At 46.6% G+C, this 13,613-nt stretch overlaps 1 protein-coding gene across 1 annotated transcript; it reads right to left on the bottom strand.

The window, feature by feature from the left end:
- Positions 1-11,640: 11,640 nt before the first annotated feature.
- On the bottom strand, positions 11,641-12,675 carry LOC311202151 (olfactory receptor 14C36-like; the record flags this gene model as incomplete). The annotated part of the gene is made up of 1 exon (XM_084276695.1): positions 11,641-12,675. One exon carries the CDS (start codon positions 12,673-12,675, stop codon positions 11,641-11,643), a length of 1,035 nt encoding a protein of 344 aa, XP_084132821.1.
- Positions 12,676-13,613: the final 938 nt, after the last annotated feature.

Here is a 13,613-nt window from a genome sequence, read left to right as displayed (position 1 = left end):
TCAGGGTAGGACACCTGTGGCCTCCCCTGGGGTCAGTGCAATGAGGCAGGGATGCTCCATGGCCGTGAGGACAATGTGCCTCCCCTGAGACTTTTGTGTCAGGGACATCAGCCATAGCCAAAGAGACAAAGATCAAACAGGCCCTTTCACTGTGGCTGCACTTGGAACACTTGACTTCAGTTACTGGGATCAGGATCTCCTAGTTCAGGCAGGCTTGCTTTCTTCTGGATCCTCGGCTTTATCCACTTGGCTGGTACCCACTTGATTCCTGTATCTGTAATGACACAGGCAGATCTCCTTCCCCAAGTTAGTACCTGTAGCTTTATGTCTTCCTCACACCTGACACTGACTTTCTTTGATCCCTTCCAAACCTCCTTTTAAACCTACTGCAAGTGGAGATACCAAACTGTCCTCTGGCAGACTTAAATCGTCCAAAACATGCCGAGCTTTGTTTAATGAATCAGCTGGAGACATGTCCTTCTCTCCCCCCTTTTGTTTGTGAAGCAAACACTTGAGAGTTTGATTCATACATTTCACCATGGCCTGGCCTGTGGGTGAATGTGGTGTCCCTGTGACATGGGTAATATCCCATAACTGGAAGAAGGTTTGTGTTGCCTGTGCTCTATATCCTGGGCAGTTGTTGGCTTTGATTTCACGGGGTACCCCAAGTGCTGCTATGGCAGAGCGCACATGGCATTGGACATGTTTACTAGATCCCCCTTTGTGCAGTAGCCCCACACTGCCAGAGAAAAGGGATCTAGACAAACATGGACATACTTTTGCCCACCATATTCTGGGAGGTGTGTAACGTCCATTTACCAGACTTCTAATGGGCCTGTGCCACAAGGACTGATGCCAGGGGCAAGGCCACTGGTGAACTGCTGACAGGCCAGGCACGACTGTACAAGCCCTTTAGCCTCAGCAACCAACAGGTGGTGGTGTGGTTGAAGCACCTTGGCAGATTGATGAAAGGATTCATGTGATCTCCGAGCCTGTGCACAGCGCTCTGCTGAGGGAGCAGCCCACGCTGGTGCTCCCAGCCTGTCTGCTCTCTGATTGCCTTCTGCCAGACCCTGAGTTAGTGCAGTGTGGCTGTGAATGTGGGTAATAAAGTACTGATGCTGTTGGTTAGACGGGAGGAGCCAGAATTCCTTCACCAACCTGTACAATCTCTGGTCTGAAACCCCTTTCAATAGTGCCCGTTCCATTCGGGTCACTATTCCCACAGTAAATCACAGACTAGATGAACCGGTTCGGCTTTCCACTTGTCAAACACTTTTACAACTGCCTGCAACTCCAACTGCTGAGCTGAGGCTTGGGCTCCTTTTAATATAAAATCCACCATTTCCCATTCTCTTGCCATGTCATTGCAGCCTTCTGAGTTCTACCTCCCCCATCAGTAAATACTGTAATACCCCGAACAGGACGCCCAGACAACAAGGGCTTTTCTTCTATTTGGCAGTTATGTACTACTGTAAAGATTCTATGTGGTGGGTAATGCACTTTCACTTTCCCTGCATAGTCTAATAAAGCTATTTGCAGGGCAGTGCTGTTCCCCAAGGCCCAAGTTAAATACTCTGAAATGCAGGTTCTGGTTTTGGCTGCATTGGCAAGAACGCCCATTCTAACAACCTTAAGGGGTCTTTGTCATTAGTCCACTGCATTATAATAGCAAGCGCATGCTCTGTTTGATTAATGACTGTGACTCCTCTGTCCCAGTCAGAATTCCATCAATGGGTATATGTAGTTTTGATTTTGTTACTAATAATTTCCAGGGCCTTTTTTAACTTCTTCTGACAGGATTCTGGGTGCTCCTACACCATCTCCTCCCTTTAGCAATGCCACTAAAGATTTCAATTCCCTATTTGTAATGCCACACAATAGTCTAACCCAGTTAATACCTTCGAGCAGCTTTTGAACATCATTGAACGTGCTGATCTCAGCTCAGATCTCAATCTTTTGGGGTGTTACAGTACTTTTATCAAGCTGCCACCCCAGATATTTACACACTGACTTCTTTTGAATTTTCTCTGGAGCAATCTGTAACCCCTTGCTTTTCAAATGCACTGTTAACTCATGAATCAAACTTTCAAAGTTCAAGTTTTTTTCCCACAATCAGTATATCATCCATGTCATGATAAAAGATTAGATCAAGATGCACTTTTCATACTGGAGCAAGTGCTCAAGCTACATAAGTCTGGCACATAGCTGGTGACTTTTTCATGCCTTGGGGGAGCACTACCCAATGATACCTTTCCATGGGTTCGGTTTTTTTTTTATAGTAGGGACTGAAAAAACAATTTTTTCATAATCATCAGGGTGTAAAGGAATAGTGAAAAAACAATCTTTTAAATCAATTATTAAAACGTCCCAATTTTTAGGTATCATGTTTGAAGATGGCAGACCGGGTTGCAAAGCTCCCCTATCTTCTATTACTTCATTGACTTTTCAACACGCGCCATCTACCGTCCTTTTTGGGAATGGCAAAAATAGGCAAGTTCCACGGACTTCTGGAAGGCTGGATATGTCACTTAGTCAGTTGCTCCTGTATTAAATCCTGTGGGTGGGCAAGCTTTTCTTGAGTAAGCGGCCATTGATCGACCCAAATGACGGTTTCTGTTTTCCAGGTTAGTTTTAAAGGGGGTTGCCCATTTTCAATGGCTGCCATCAAAAATCCTTTTGCTTAGTAACCAGCCTTGCTCCTAGTTGGCCAAGCACATCCCTCCCCAACAGACTGTCCTGGTTTCATCTAGGATGGAGTTAACTTCTTTTCTAGCAGCAGATGGAATGCCATGTTTGGGAGTTAGGGTGAAAGCAGTGCTGAGAGCACCCTGATGTTTCTAGTTGTTGCCAAGCAATCAAGGACTTTTCCAGTTGTTCATATTTCCCTACTAATAAGAAGGCAGGGGACACAGCCAGGACAGGTAACCCAAACTGGCCAAAGAGAGTATTCCATGCCAATTACGTCATGCTCAGTATAAAGAGGGACTGGGGGGAGGAGGAGTGGGCGGCTCCAGGACGCACGGTTTTGGGGGACGGTCTGGTTCTGGGACAGCTCTGGGCTGCACAGCCTGAGTTGTGTAGTTTGGTGAGAAACGGCATTGTGTATCACCAGGTTCATATATTTTGTGCTCTGAAGTCCTGTTAGCATTGTTATACTTTATCTTTCTGCTATTCTAGTTAACTCTCCTTATCCCAACCTGTGGGGTTTTGGTTTCTTGGTTTTGGGGATTTTTTCCCTTTCCCTTCCCTTCACCCCCTTCCCCCCTCTTCCTTTAAAAGAACAAGTGATTTTGTGGTGCTCAGCTCTCAGCTGGGGCAAAACCACAACAGTCCTGTTGGGTGCCCAACGTGGGGCACAAAGAGCTGGGATAACGGTAGATCTGACCCAAATACATTTATGATAAAGCTGTGATAAGCACTGTTATTTAAGCAGTCTCTGGTCATTATGCTTTGGTATTTATTCACATGACTGTGGTCATGGTTGTGGTACTCAAACCACTGTTTGCTGCATGCACTCCTGGCAGGGTTCTTAGCCATCTCGGGGCTGGGGCTCTTGTACTTCACTTTAGTGCAGTTTATGATATCAGTCTATGATATGGTAACATCAATGACCATGAGCTTAAGCTGGTATTTGTATGGGGTTTTGCTGTCCTGTCCATTCCTCGGACAGGGAGGGATTACTAACAGCAGCCAGTATGCAGGGGGCACAGAGGGGAATAACTACACTGCTTTCTTTTCCTTTGGGCTGAATACAACAGATCTTATAACAGTTTTTGAAATTTTTCAATATCTCTGGGATACTCAAAATAGCATTGTGCTATCACTAGGTTTGTTGCAGATGGTCCAAGTTTTGTTATGCATTAAGCAAAGGTTTAAGATTACCACTCAGGAATTTTCCCTGAGGCTGGATCTTCAGGAATGGCAGGGCATGTGGCTGAGTATGGGCAAGTACCTAGGCACTTTCTCACACCCAATGGTTTGGAACTTCACTCCTGAAAAGCTACAGGACCCTGATAAAATGACTGCATATCTGAAAAAAATTGCTGTAGTTTTTCCAAAGACGCTCACTTACTGCCCCGTGCTGGGCCCTGGCCACTGAACACTGCTTGATAGCAGGCAGCACTGTCAGGGGGAAGGGAAGGAAAACAGACTGGCAGATACTGTAGCTGCTGCAACTCCCACAACAGACATTGCTGATGATTCAAAAAACTAACCCACACCAGTGTCTGTTGCTCCCATACAAAAGAGGAAACACACAAAGAAATCAGTTCGCGTAGTGACAGATGATGATGATGATGATGATGATGATGATGATGATGATGATGATTGATGATGATGAACTGGGGCCATCTCGAGCATGTCAGGATGAGGCAGAACCAGAGGTTTTCACACAATCCCTGACCCTGAGTGAGCTGCCTGAGGTTCGGAAAGATTTCAGCCGCCACCCAAGTGAGCACATCATCACTTGGCTGCTCCGATGCTGGGATCACGGGGCCAGTAGTCTGGAATTAGATGGCAGGGAGGCCAAGCACTTGGGATCCCTAGCTTGGGAAGGAGGCATTGACAAGGCAATTGGGAAAAAGCCGGAAATCCTCAGCCTCTGGAGGCGACTACTGTCAAGTGTGAAGAAAAGGGATCCCATAAAGGAATATATTATGTCAGACACCCAAGTGTAACACCACAAAGGCAGCTGTCCAGCACCTGAGAGAACTAACTGTACAGGAGCTGATTTATTATCATCTGGAGAGCTCACAGTTACCCGCTGATCCTGATGAAGTCCAATGTACACCAGCCATAGGGCATAAGGTTGTACAAAATGCACCATCAGGGCACACCAATTCACTGTCAGTAATGGACTGGGGTGATGCAGAAAGCACCAGGGCAGACTCGAGGTTGACCACTGGGGTTTTGGAGTCAGAGCTACAAAGGATCTGAGGCCACTTACACTCCAACAGAAAAGGAAATACTGGCAGCATATGAAGGGGTGTGAGCCGCTTCAGAAGTGATTGGAACTGAAGCTCAGCTTCTCCTGGCACCCCGACTGCCGGTGCTGGGCTGGATGTTGAAAGGGAAGGTCCCTTTTACACACCATGCCACTGATGCTTTGTGGAGCCAAGTGGGTTGCACTGATTACACAGCGGGCTTGCATAGGAAACCCCAATCACCCAAGAATCATGGAAGTGATCACAGACTGTCCAGAAGGCAAATATTTTGGGATGTCACTGGAGAATGAGGAGGTAACACGTACTGAAGAAGCCCCACCTTAGAACAAACTGCCAGAGAATAAGAAGCCATATGCCCTGTTCACTGATGGGCCCTGTCGCATTATGAGAAAGCATCGAAGATGGAAAGCTGCTGTATGGAGTCCTACAAGACGAGTAGCAGAAGCCACTGAAGGAAAAGGTGAATCAAGCCAGTTCGCTGAGGTGAAAGCCATCCAGTTAGCCTTGGACATTGCTGAGAGAGAAAAGTGGCCAATGCTCTACCTTTATACTGATTCATGGATGGCAGCCAATGCCCTGTGGGGTTGGTTGCAGCAGCGGAAAAAGAACAACAGGCAGCGTAGAGGCAAACCCATATGGGCTGCTGAATTATGGCAAGATATTGCTGCCCGGTTAGAGAAGCTCGTTGTAAAGGTACGTCATGTTGATGCCCATGTGCCTAAGAGTCGGGCCATGGAGGAACATCAAGACAACCATCAGGTAGATAAGGCTGCTAGGATTGAAGTGGCTCAGGTAGATCTAGACTGGCAACGTAAAGGTGAATTATTCCTAGCTCGATGGGCTCATGATTCCTCAGGTCATCAAGGGAGAGATGCAACATATAGATGGGCTCGAGATCGAGGGGTGGACTTAACCATGGATGCTATTGCACAAGTTATCCATGAATGTGAGACGTGCGCCGCAATCAAGCAAGCGAAGCGGTTGAAGCCCCTTTGGTATGGAGGACGGTGGATGAAATATAAATATGGGGAGGCCTGGCAGATTGATTACATCACCCTCCCACACACCCGCCATGGCAAACGTTACGTGCTTACGATGGTGGAGGCAACCACTGGCTGGCTAGAAACATATCCTGTACCCCATGCCACTGCCCGGAATACAATCCTGGGCCTGGAAAGGCAAGTCCTATGGTGACACGGCACCCCAGAAAGAATCGAGTCAGACAACGGGACTCATTTCCGAAACACTCTCGTAGACACCTGGGCCAAAGAGCATGGCATTGAGTGGGTGTACCACATTCCTTATCATGCACCAGCCTCTGGGAAAATTGAACAATATAATGGGCTCTTAAAGACTACCCTGAAAGCGATGGGTGGTGGAACATTCAAACATTGGGATACACATTTAGCCAAAGCCACGTGGTTAGTTAACTCTAGGGGATCCACCAATCGAGCCGATCCTGCCCAGTCAAAATTTCCACGCACTGTAGAAGGAGACAGAGTTCCAGTGGTGCATATGAAGAGTATATTAGGGAAGACGGTTTGGGTTATCCCTGCTTCAGGCAAAGGTAAACCCATGTCTGGGATTGCTTTTGCTCAAGGACCTGTTTGTACTTGGTGGGTAATGCAGAAGGATGGAGAAGTTCGATGTGTACCTCAAAGGGATTTGATTTTAGGTGAGAATAGCCAATATAATTAAAAAGGTAGAAATTGTATTATAGTAATTACTAAATAACCCATTACTGTACATTCATTATTGCTACTATTGCTGTATGTTGTTGCATGTTGTACCAATGGAGTTACAGCCGGAGTCATACAAGTCAATGCAGGAAGAGTGCCGCGATGACGGGACCAAGACCTGGTGTTCCAAGAACTTTTTCCTCCTTCCCTTTGAAAATGAACATCTTTGATTCACAAACTGTGAACATGGACCATGTCAGGTGTATCGGTCGAGAGCCCGAGATGCAGCATGCAACGATCCAACGGTGCATACTGACACCATGAGAGACTGTTACGACGAATGAAGCCTGAAAATCATCATGGACTAAATGTTCATTCACTCAACAAACTCAGAGGAATGGTCCATGGACTAAGGGAATAATACCTGTATGCATGTGTGCGTATACATGGGTACATATATATATTTGTGCCTGAAACAAGGTTGTACCCAAAATAAATGGTTGGATCTGGTCATGACGTAAATGGTATGGAATAAGGGGTGGATAATGTCCTGGTTTTGGCCAGGATGGAGTTAATTTCATTTGTAGCAGCGGATGGAATGCTGTGTTTGAGAGTAAAAATGGGAGTAGTGCTGATAACGCCCTGATGTTTCTAGTTGCTGTCAGACAGTCAAGGACTTTCTCAGCTCTTCATGAGAAAGGAGGGGCGAAGCCAGGACAGGTGACCCAACTGCCCAAAGAGAGTATTCCACGCCAATTACGTCCTGCCCAGGATATCGGGGGGCTGATGGGAGGAAGGCCTGGGGCGGCTCCGGGACGCGCGGTTCTTGGGGGACGGTCGGGTTCCGGGACGGCTCTGGGTTGCACGGCCTGAGCTGTGGGTTCGGTGAGAAACTGCATTGTGTATCAACAGCTTCATAGATTTTTGCTCTAAAGTCCTGTCAGCATTGTTAAATTGTATCTTTCTGTTATCTTAGTAAACTGTCCTTATCCCAACCCACGGGCCTCTTAATTTCTTGGTTTTGGGGTTATTTGCCCCTTCCTCTTCCTTTTTCCCTTCCCTTCCCTTCCCTTCCCTCCCCCCCCCCCCCCCCCTTCCCTTTTCCCTGCTTTTTTTCCTTTAAGGAGCAGGCAGCTGCGTGGATCTCGCCTCTCAGCCGGGGTGAAACCACGACACTACTGTAGAAAGAAGAAATGAAACTGCCCATTGAGAACAGGAGCCAATACCAGGGTGGCAAGAAAGAAGAGAGTATATTAGAAAACAATGGAAATCCCCAGGGAGCAGAGCCAACTACGAAAAACTGTTGAATTATCAATTCCCTCCTATAGGCAGAGTTAAAAATGTTGGGTGGTGCAGATATGATGAGCCTGTAAAACAAAACGTATCCCAAATAACTGTGGAATGGGAATGTGGGCAGACTGAACAAACTTCCAAAAACGAAGGAGAATGCACCAACATTTGGTCCATGAACATACTTCTAAGGTTTCAATATATGGCAAAGATCCCATCGTGTTTTAGATGGGATGGGTTGGAATTTACAGTAGATCCCACAGTAACAGATAAAAGTGCCAGTACATGAGAACAGGAGAAAATAGTCCCTTGGTGGCAATGCAAGCAGAGATATAATTGTAGTGCAGTAATTCAAGCAATCCAACCTGAACCCCCCATTGGCAGCAGCTTTAAAATGTGGTTGTTTATGTCGAGGACTGAAAAACACTTTAAATGTAACAACCTATTGGAAAGTTAGCTGCTGGAGCTTGATTCCCAGTCCTGCATATTTAATTTGAGCAACAAGTGATGGCACTTGGACATCTCATCTACCAATAGATGGAAAACTCAAAAAAATTACTTTGGGACAACCCACATTATGCCCGATTTGGAAAAAATCTCCCTCTAAAGGAGGTCAAGAAAAATTACATTTGCTACAAGTGAAAAGATCAATGTTAGATGAAGATGATTGGAATGAGCCAGAAGCTGGAGTAAAAGTTGGTTGGGCACTAGAATCTCTTCTAAATCCCATGGCATCATACAGAAATAGGGCATGGTTATACCGATTGACTGGACAAGTCAAACATCTGGCCAATGTAACATGTAAGGATTCAGACAAATAAATGTACAGTTACAAGCCACATCAGGAAGGGCCATACAGAGTAGACTGGCACTAGATATGCTGTTGTTGAAGTAACATGGAGTATGTGGATTTTTGAGAGACAAAATAGATCATTGTTGTATAAACATCCCAAATGTAGCTGAAGATGTAGAACATGACCGGGAATTGTTAGGTAAAATTGAAGGAGAAACACATAAAATAAAAGATGTGTCAGAAAGTTGGATAGATAAAATTTTTAAAGGCTTGGGGCTGAATCTGAGTTCTGGGGTAAAGTCATTAACTGAAACTTTATTCATTTTAACTGTGACATTCGTTGTGCTTGGTTTGGCGTATTATTGTTTGAAAAGTGAATTAGGTCAAAAACCAGAATGGATTCAAAAGAATTAAAAAGTACTATGGAGACAAATGATGAACAAATAGAGAATCCACCAGCATATGACAATTTGGCTTTCGATAATTCGACTGTGTGAAAAATAAGGTGTGAAAGTATTGAGAATGATCATCAATACTTTGAAAGGGGGGAAATGTTATAAATTAAACAATTGATTTTGATTCAGTCTAAGATATGATTTTGATTCTAAGAAAAAATAATAGTTATGAGAATATACAGCATGTTCAGACTTTTAGGAACAAGATGTTGTGTGCCCTTATCACTATGGAAAATCGCCATGGACTCTGCATTAAAACAGTGGGTACTGGTTATGGACCTTGAGCTAAAACAACAGATGCCAGAAGAAACTGGCTATGGCTACGAAAGATCAGCTGGAGATGAAATGAGCAAGCACAAGGATGGGGTTCACTTGCGGACACAGTGAGGAAGACGATCGACGGCCACCAGAGGACCCCGCTCAACATAACTATGCATGTGGGGAGGACATTATGTATGATAATGATTTCCAGGAAATAACATGAATATGTTAATCATTACCCTCCCCTCTATGTATTTAAAACAATCAGCACAGCTAACCAATGATTTTTATAGAATAAGAATACAGATAAAGTGAAGCAATCAAAAGCCAATCATTGGAAAGGTCAAGCTAAGAAGTGAGCATGATGGGCAATGATTTTTGCTAAGAATTGAATAAATGTGTTGTGCTTTGTACCTTTGGGTGAACAGGTCTTTGGTGGAGCCACCCCCTGTGTTCCCCAGTGCTGGAATAAAAAGAAATGCCTGCTTCTCTGCTCTGTGTAGATGGTTCTTCACAATTGTGACCACTAACAAAAGCAGGACACCTGCTCAGCAGCTCAGATCCACACAAGTCAATGGCTCTGGATGGGTTACACCCCGAGGGCAATGAGGGAGCTGGCAGAAGTGCTCCCCAAGCCACTTTCCCTAATTTACCAGCTGTCCTGGCTGACAGGGGTGGTTCTGGTTGACTGGAAGCTGGCACATGTGACACCCATCTGCAAGATGTGCCAGAGGGAGGATCCAGGGAACTACAAGCCTTTTAGCCTGACCTCAGTGCTGGGGAAGGGGATTGAACAAATCATCTTGTGTACCATCATGTAACACATGCAGGAGACTCCGGCCATCAGGCCCAGTCAGCATGGGTTTAAGAAAGGCAGATTGTGCTCAAGGAAACTGATCTCCTACTATGACAAGGTGACCTGCTTAGTGGAGGAGGGGAAGGCTGTGGATGTGATCTACCTGGACTTCAGTGAAGCCTTCAACACTGTGTCCCACAGCATCCTGCAGGAGAAACGAGCCACTCATGGATTAGATTGGTATACTCTGTGCTGGGTTAGAAGCTGGCTGAAGGCCAGAGAGTTGTGGTGAACAGAGCTGAATCCAGCTGGTGGCAGGTAACCCTGCTGTAAGGCAGAGAGGCTCTGCAGAGAGACTTGGCCTGGCTGGATTGATGGGCAGAGGACAGTTTTAAGGAGTTCAACAATGCCAAATGCACTTTGGTCACAATAACCCCAGGCAATGCTACAGGCCTGTGGCAGAGAGGCTGGAGAGCTGCCTGGAGGAAAAGGATCTGGGGGTGTTAGTGGACAGCCAGCTGAACATCAGCCAGCACTGTGCCCAGGTGGCCAAGAAGGCCAACAGCATCCTGGCCTGTATAAGGAGTAGTGTGACTAGCAGGAGTAGGGCAGTTATAGTTCCGTTGTCCTCAGCTCTGGTGAGGCTTCACCTCGAGTACCGTGTCCAGTTTTGGGCCCCTCAGTGCAAGAAGGACGTTGAGATGCTGGGCCGTGTCCAGAGAAGAGCGACAAATCTCTAGAAGTATTGGAGCACAAGACCTGTAAGGATCAGCTGAGGGAACTGGGGCTTTTTAGTGTTAAGAAAAGGAGGCTGAGCAGAGACCTTATCGCTCTCTACAACTACCTGCAAGGAGGGTGTAGGGTGTTGGGGTTCAGTTTCTTATCTCAATAGACAGGGATGGGATAAGAAAAAATGGTGTCAGATTACACCAGGGGAGATTTTGGTTAGATATAAGGAAGAAATTCTTTACTGAAAGGGTAGTCAAGTATTGGAAGAGGCTGCCCAGGGAAGTGGTGGACTCACCATCCCTAGAGGTATTTAAATGGTGTGTAGATGTTGTGCTTGAGGACATGGTCTAGAGGTGGACTAGACAAGGTTAGGCTGTAGTTGTGGACTCGACTATGTTAAAGATCTCTACCAACATAAGTGGTTCTATGATTCTATGGTAGACTTCCAGGAAATTCTGGTTCTGTCATGGGGGGAAAGCATTGCCATTTCAGACAAGTAGACAAGTGATTCAGCCAATGAAAATGTTCTAATAATTTTTTTAGACATATCAGGAGAAAAGTAAAGAAAAAACTGTGCACCCTTCCAGGCACACATGATGCAAAGAGAGCACAGCTCGACATCACAAAGTGGCTGCGTCACAAAAGACCAGGGGGTACTACATTAGGAATGGGATGAACATGCACCATGTCATTACAGCACAGAGAAAACAGAAGGAAACAAACCCTTCAAAATACAGCTGATCCTAACGTGAGTTACATGGCCAGTGACAGCAGAAACAGATGAGCAGTTCGTCCCTGCTTGGAAACATCCAGTCCTCAGTTTCCACACAGCATCCTTGAGCTCCTGGTTCCTCAAGCTGTAGATGAGGGGGTTCACTGCTGGTGGAAAAACCGAGTACAGAAATGACACTACAAGGTCCAGAAATAGGGAGGAGATGGAGGGGGGCTTCAGGTAGGCAAAAAGAACAGTGCTGAGAAACAGGGAGACCACGGCCAGGTGAGGGAGGCAGGTGGAAAAGGCTTTGTGCCGTCCCTGCTGCGAGGGGATCCTCAGCACAGCCCTGAAGATCTGCACATAGGACACCACAATGAACACAAAACACCCAAAAGCTAAACAAGCACTGACCACAATGACCCCAATTTCCCTGAGGTAGGCATCTGAGCAGGAGAGCTTGAGGATCTGGGGGATTTCACAGAAGAACTGGTCAATGACATTGCCCTTGCAGAGGGGCAGTGAAAATGTACAGGATGTGTGCAGCACAGCACTGAGAAACCCACCAGCCCAGGCAGCTGCTGCCATGTGGACACAAGCTCTGCTGCCCAGGAGGGTCCCGTAGTGCAGGGGGTGGCAGATGGCAACGTAGTGGTCATAGGCCATGACAGTGAGAATATAGTACTCTGTGAAGATCAAAAATACAAAGAAAAAGAGTTGAGCCACACACCCTGTGTAGGAAATGGCCCTGGTGTCCCACAAGGAATTGGACATGGATTTGGGAATGGTGGTAGAGATATAGGCAAGGTCAGTAATAGAGAGGTTGAGGAGAAAGAAGTACATGGGGGTGTGGAGGTGGTGGTCACAGGCTATGGTGATGATGATGAGGCCATTGCCCAGGAGAGCAGCCAGGTAGATGCCCAGGAAGAGGCAGAAGTGCAAGAGCTGCAGCTCCCGTGTGTCTGCAAAGGCCAGGAGGAGGAACTGGCTGATGGAGCTGCTGCTGTTGGACATCTGCTGCCATCAAGTGAGGAGACCTGTCCAAGGAGGAAAAGGCACAATGAGAAATTAGGGAACTGTTCTTTGAGGAAAACCTCTTCCAATTCACATTGTCTTTCTACATTCAGGAAGACTTTTGTCAGGTCCCTTTTGAGAGGTCTGCTTTGTGCTGGCTTGAGTGTGTCACTGCTGGGAGGAGGGGTGGCTGTGGGGTCTTGAGAACTCAATCCTGCCTGGCAGCAGTCAGTAAATAGAAGGATGGTGTGATCTCAGACTAAATCCCCTGTTGATAGCAATGAGCTTTTCAGCACTGTCACTCCAATTTCACCCAAGGGCAGAAGAGATATTTGGAGCTTTGTTTTTCTTCCTGCCTGTACCTGAGGAGAGTTTTTCTGTCAGAACTGCCTGACATTGCTGCTGCAGTGCCAGTAAAACCTTTCCCTGAGTGCAGAGTGTGGAGACCTGCTCTGTCCATCAGGCCTACTCTCAGGTGCCCTGTGCTGGACACTCTGCTGCCTGAAGCTGTCACTCTACCTGCTTCTTTTTGCCTATTTCCCCTCCAGCTCTGTACTCACACACCTCATCCAATCTGCCCTGTACTCAGCTCTGCTCTGCAGACTCCTCCTGGCATCAGGACACTGCCCAGGGGAACCTCTGTGTGTGCAGGGCTCAGGAGATGCTCTGACAAGTCCTAATGACCAATGAGTTTGCACCTGGAGTGGAAAATGTATCCCCGGTGTTCTTAAAAAGTCACTGGGAAGTTCCCTGGGATCAACTGCAGCTGGTAGCAAACCTATCCTACACAGCACACTTAGACAGCAGAAGGACCCTACACTGTCCTTCCATGGGTCACACTTGCCACCCACAGCTTCTTTCTGCAGCGGTGCTGATGGAAGCCCAGCAGGCAGGCTGAGTGCTGACCCTGGCAGCAGCAGAGTCCTTGCCCCAGCACA

The sequence above is a fragment of the Gallinula chloropus genome (genome assembly GCF_964237585.1).
Source record: "Gallinula chloropus genome assembly, chromosome: 29".
Classification (NCBI taxonomy): Eukaryota; Metazoa; Chordata; class Aves; order Gruiformes; family Rallidae; genus Gallinula; species Gallinula chloropus.
The sequence above is the reverse complement of the archived record's forward strand: the minus strand, read 5'-3'. Positions and strand labels throughout refer to the sequence as shown.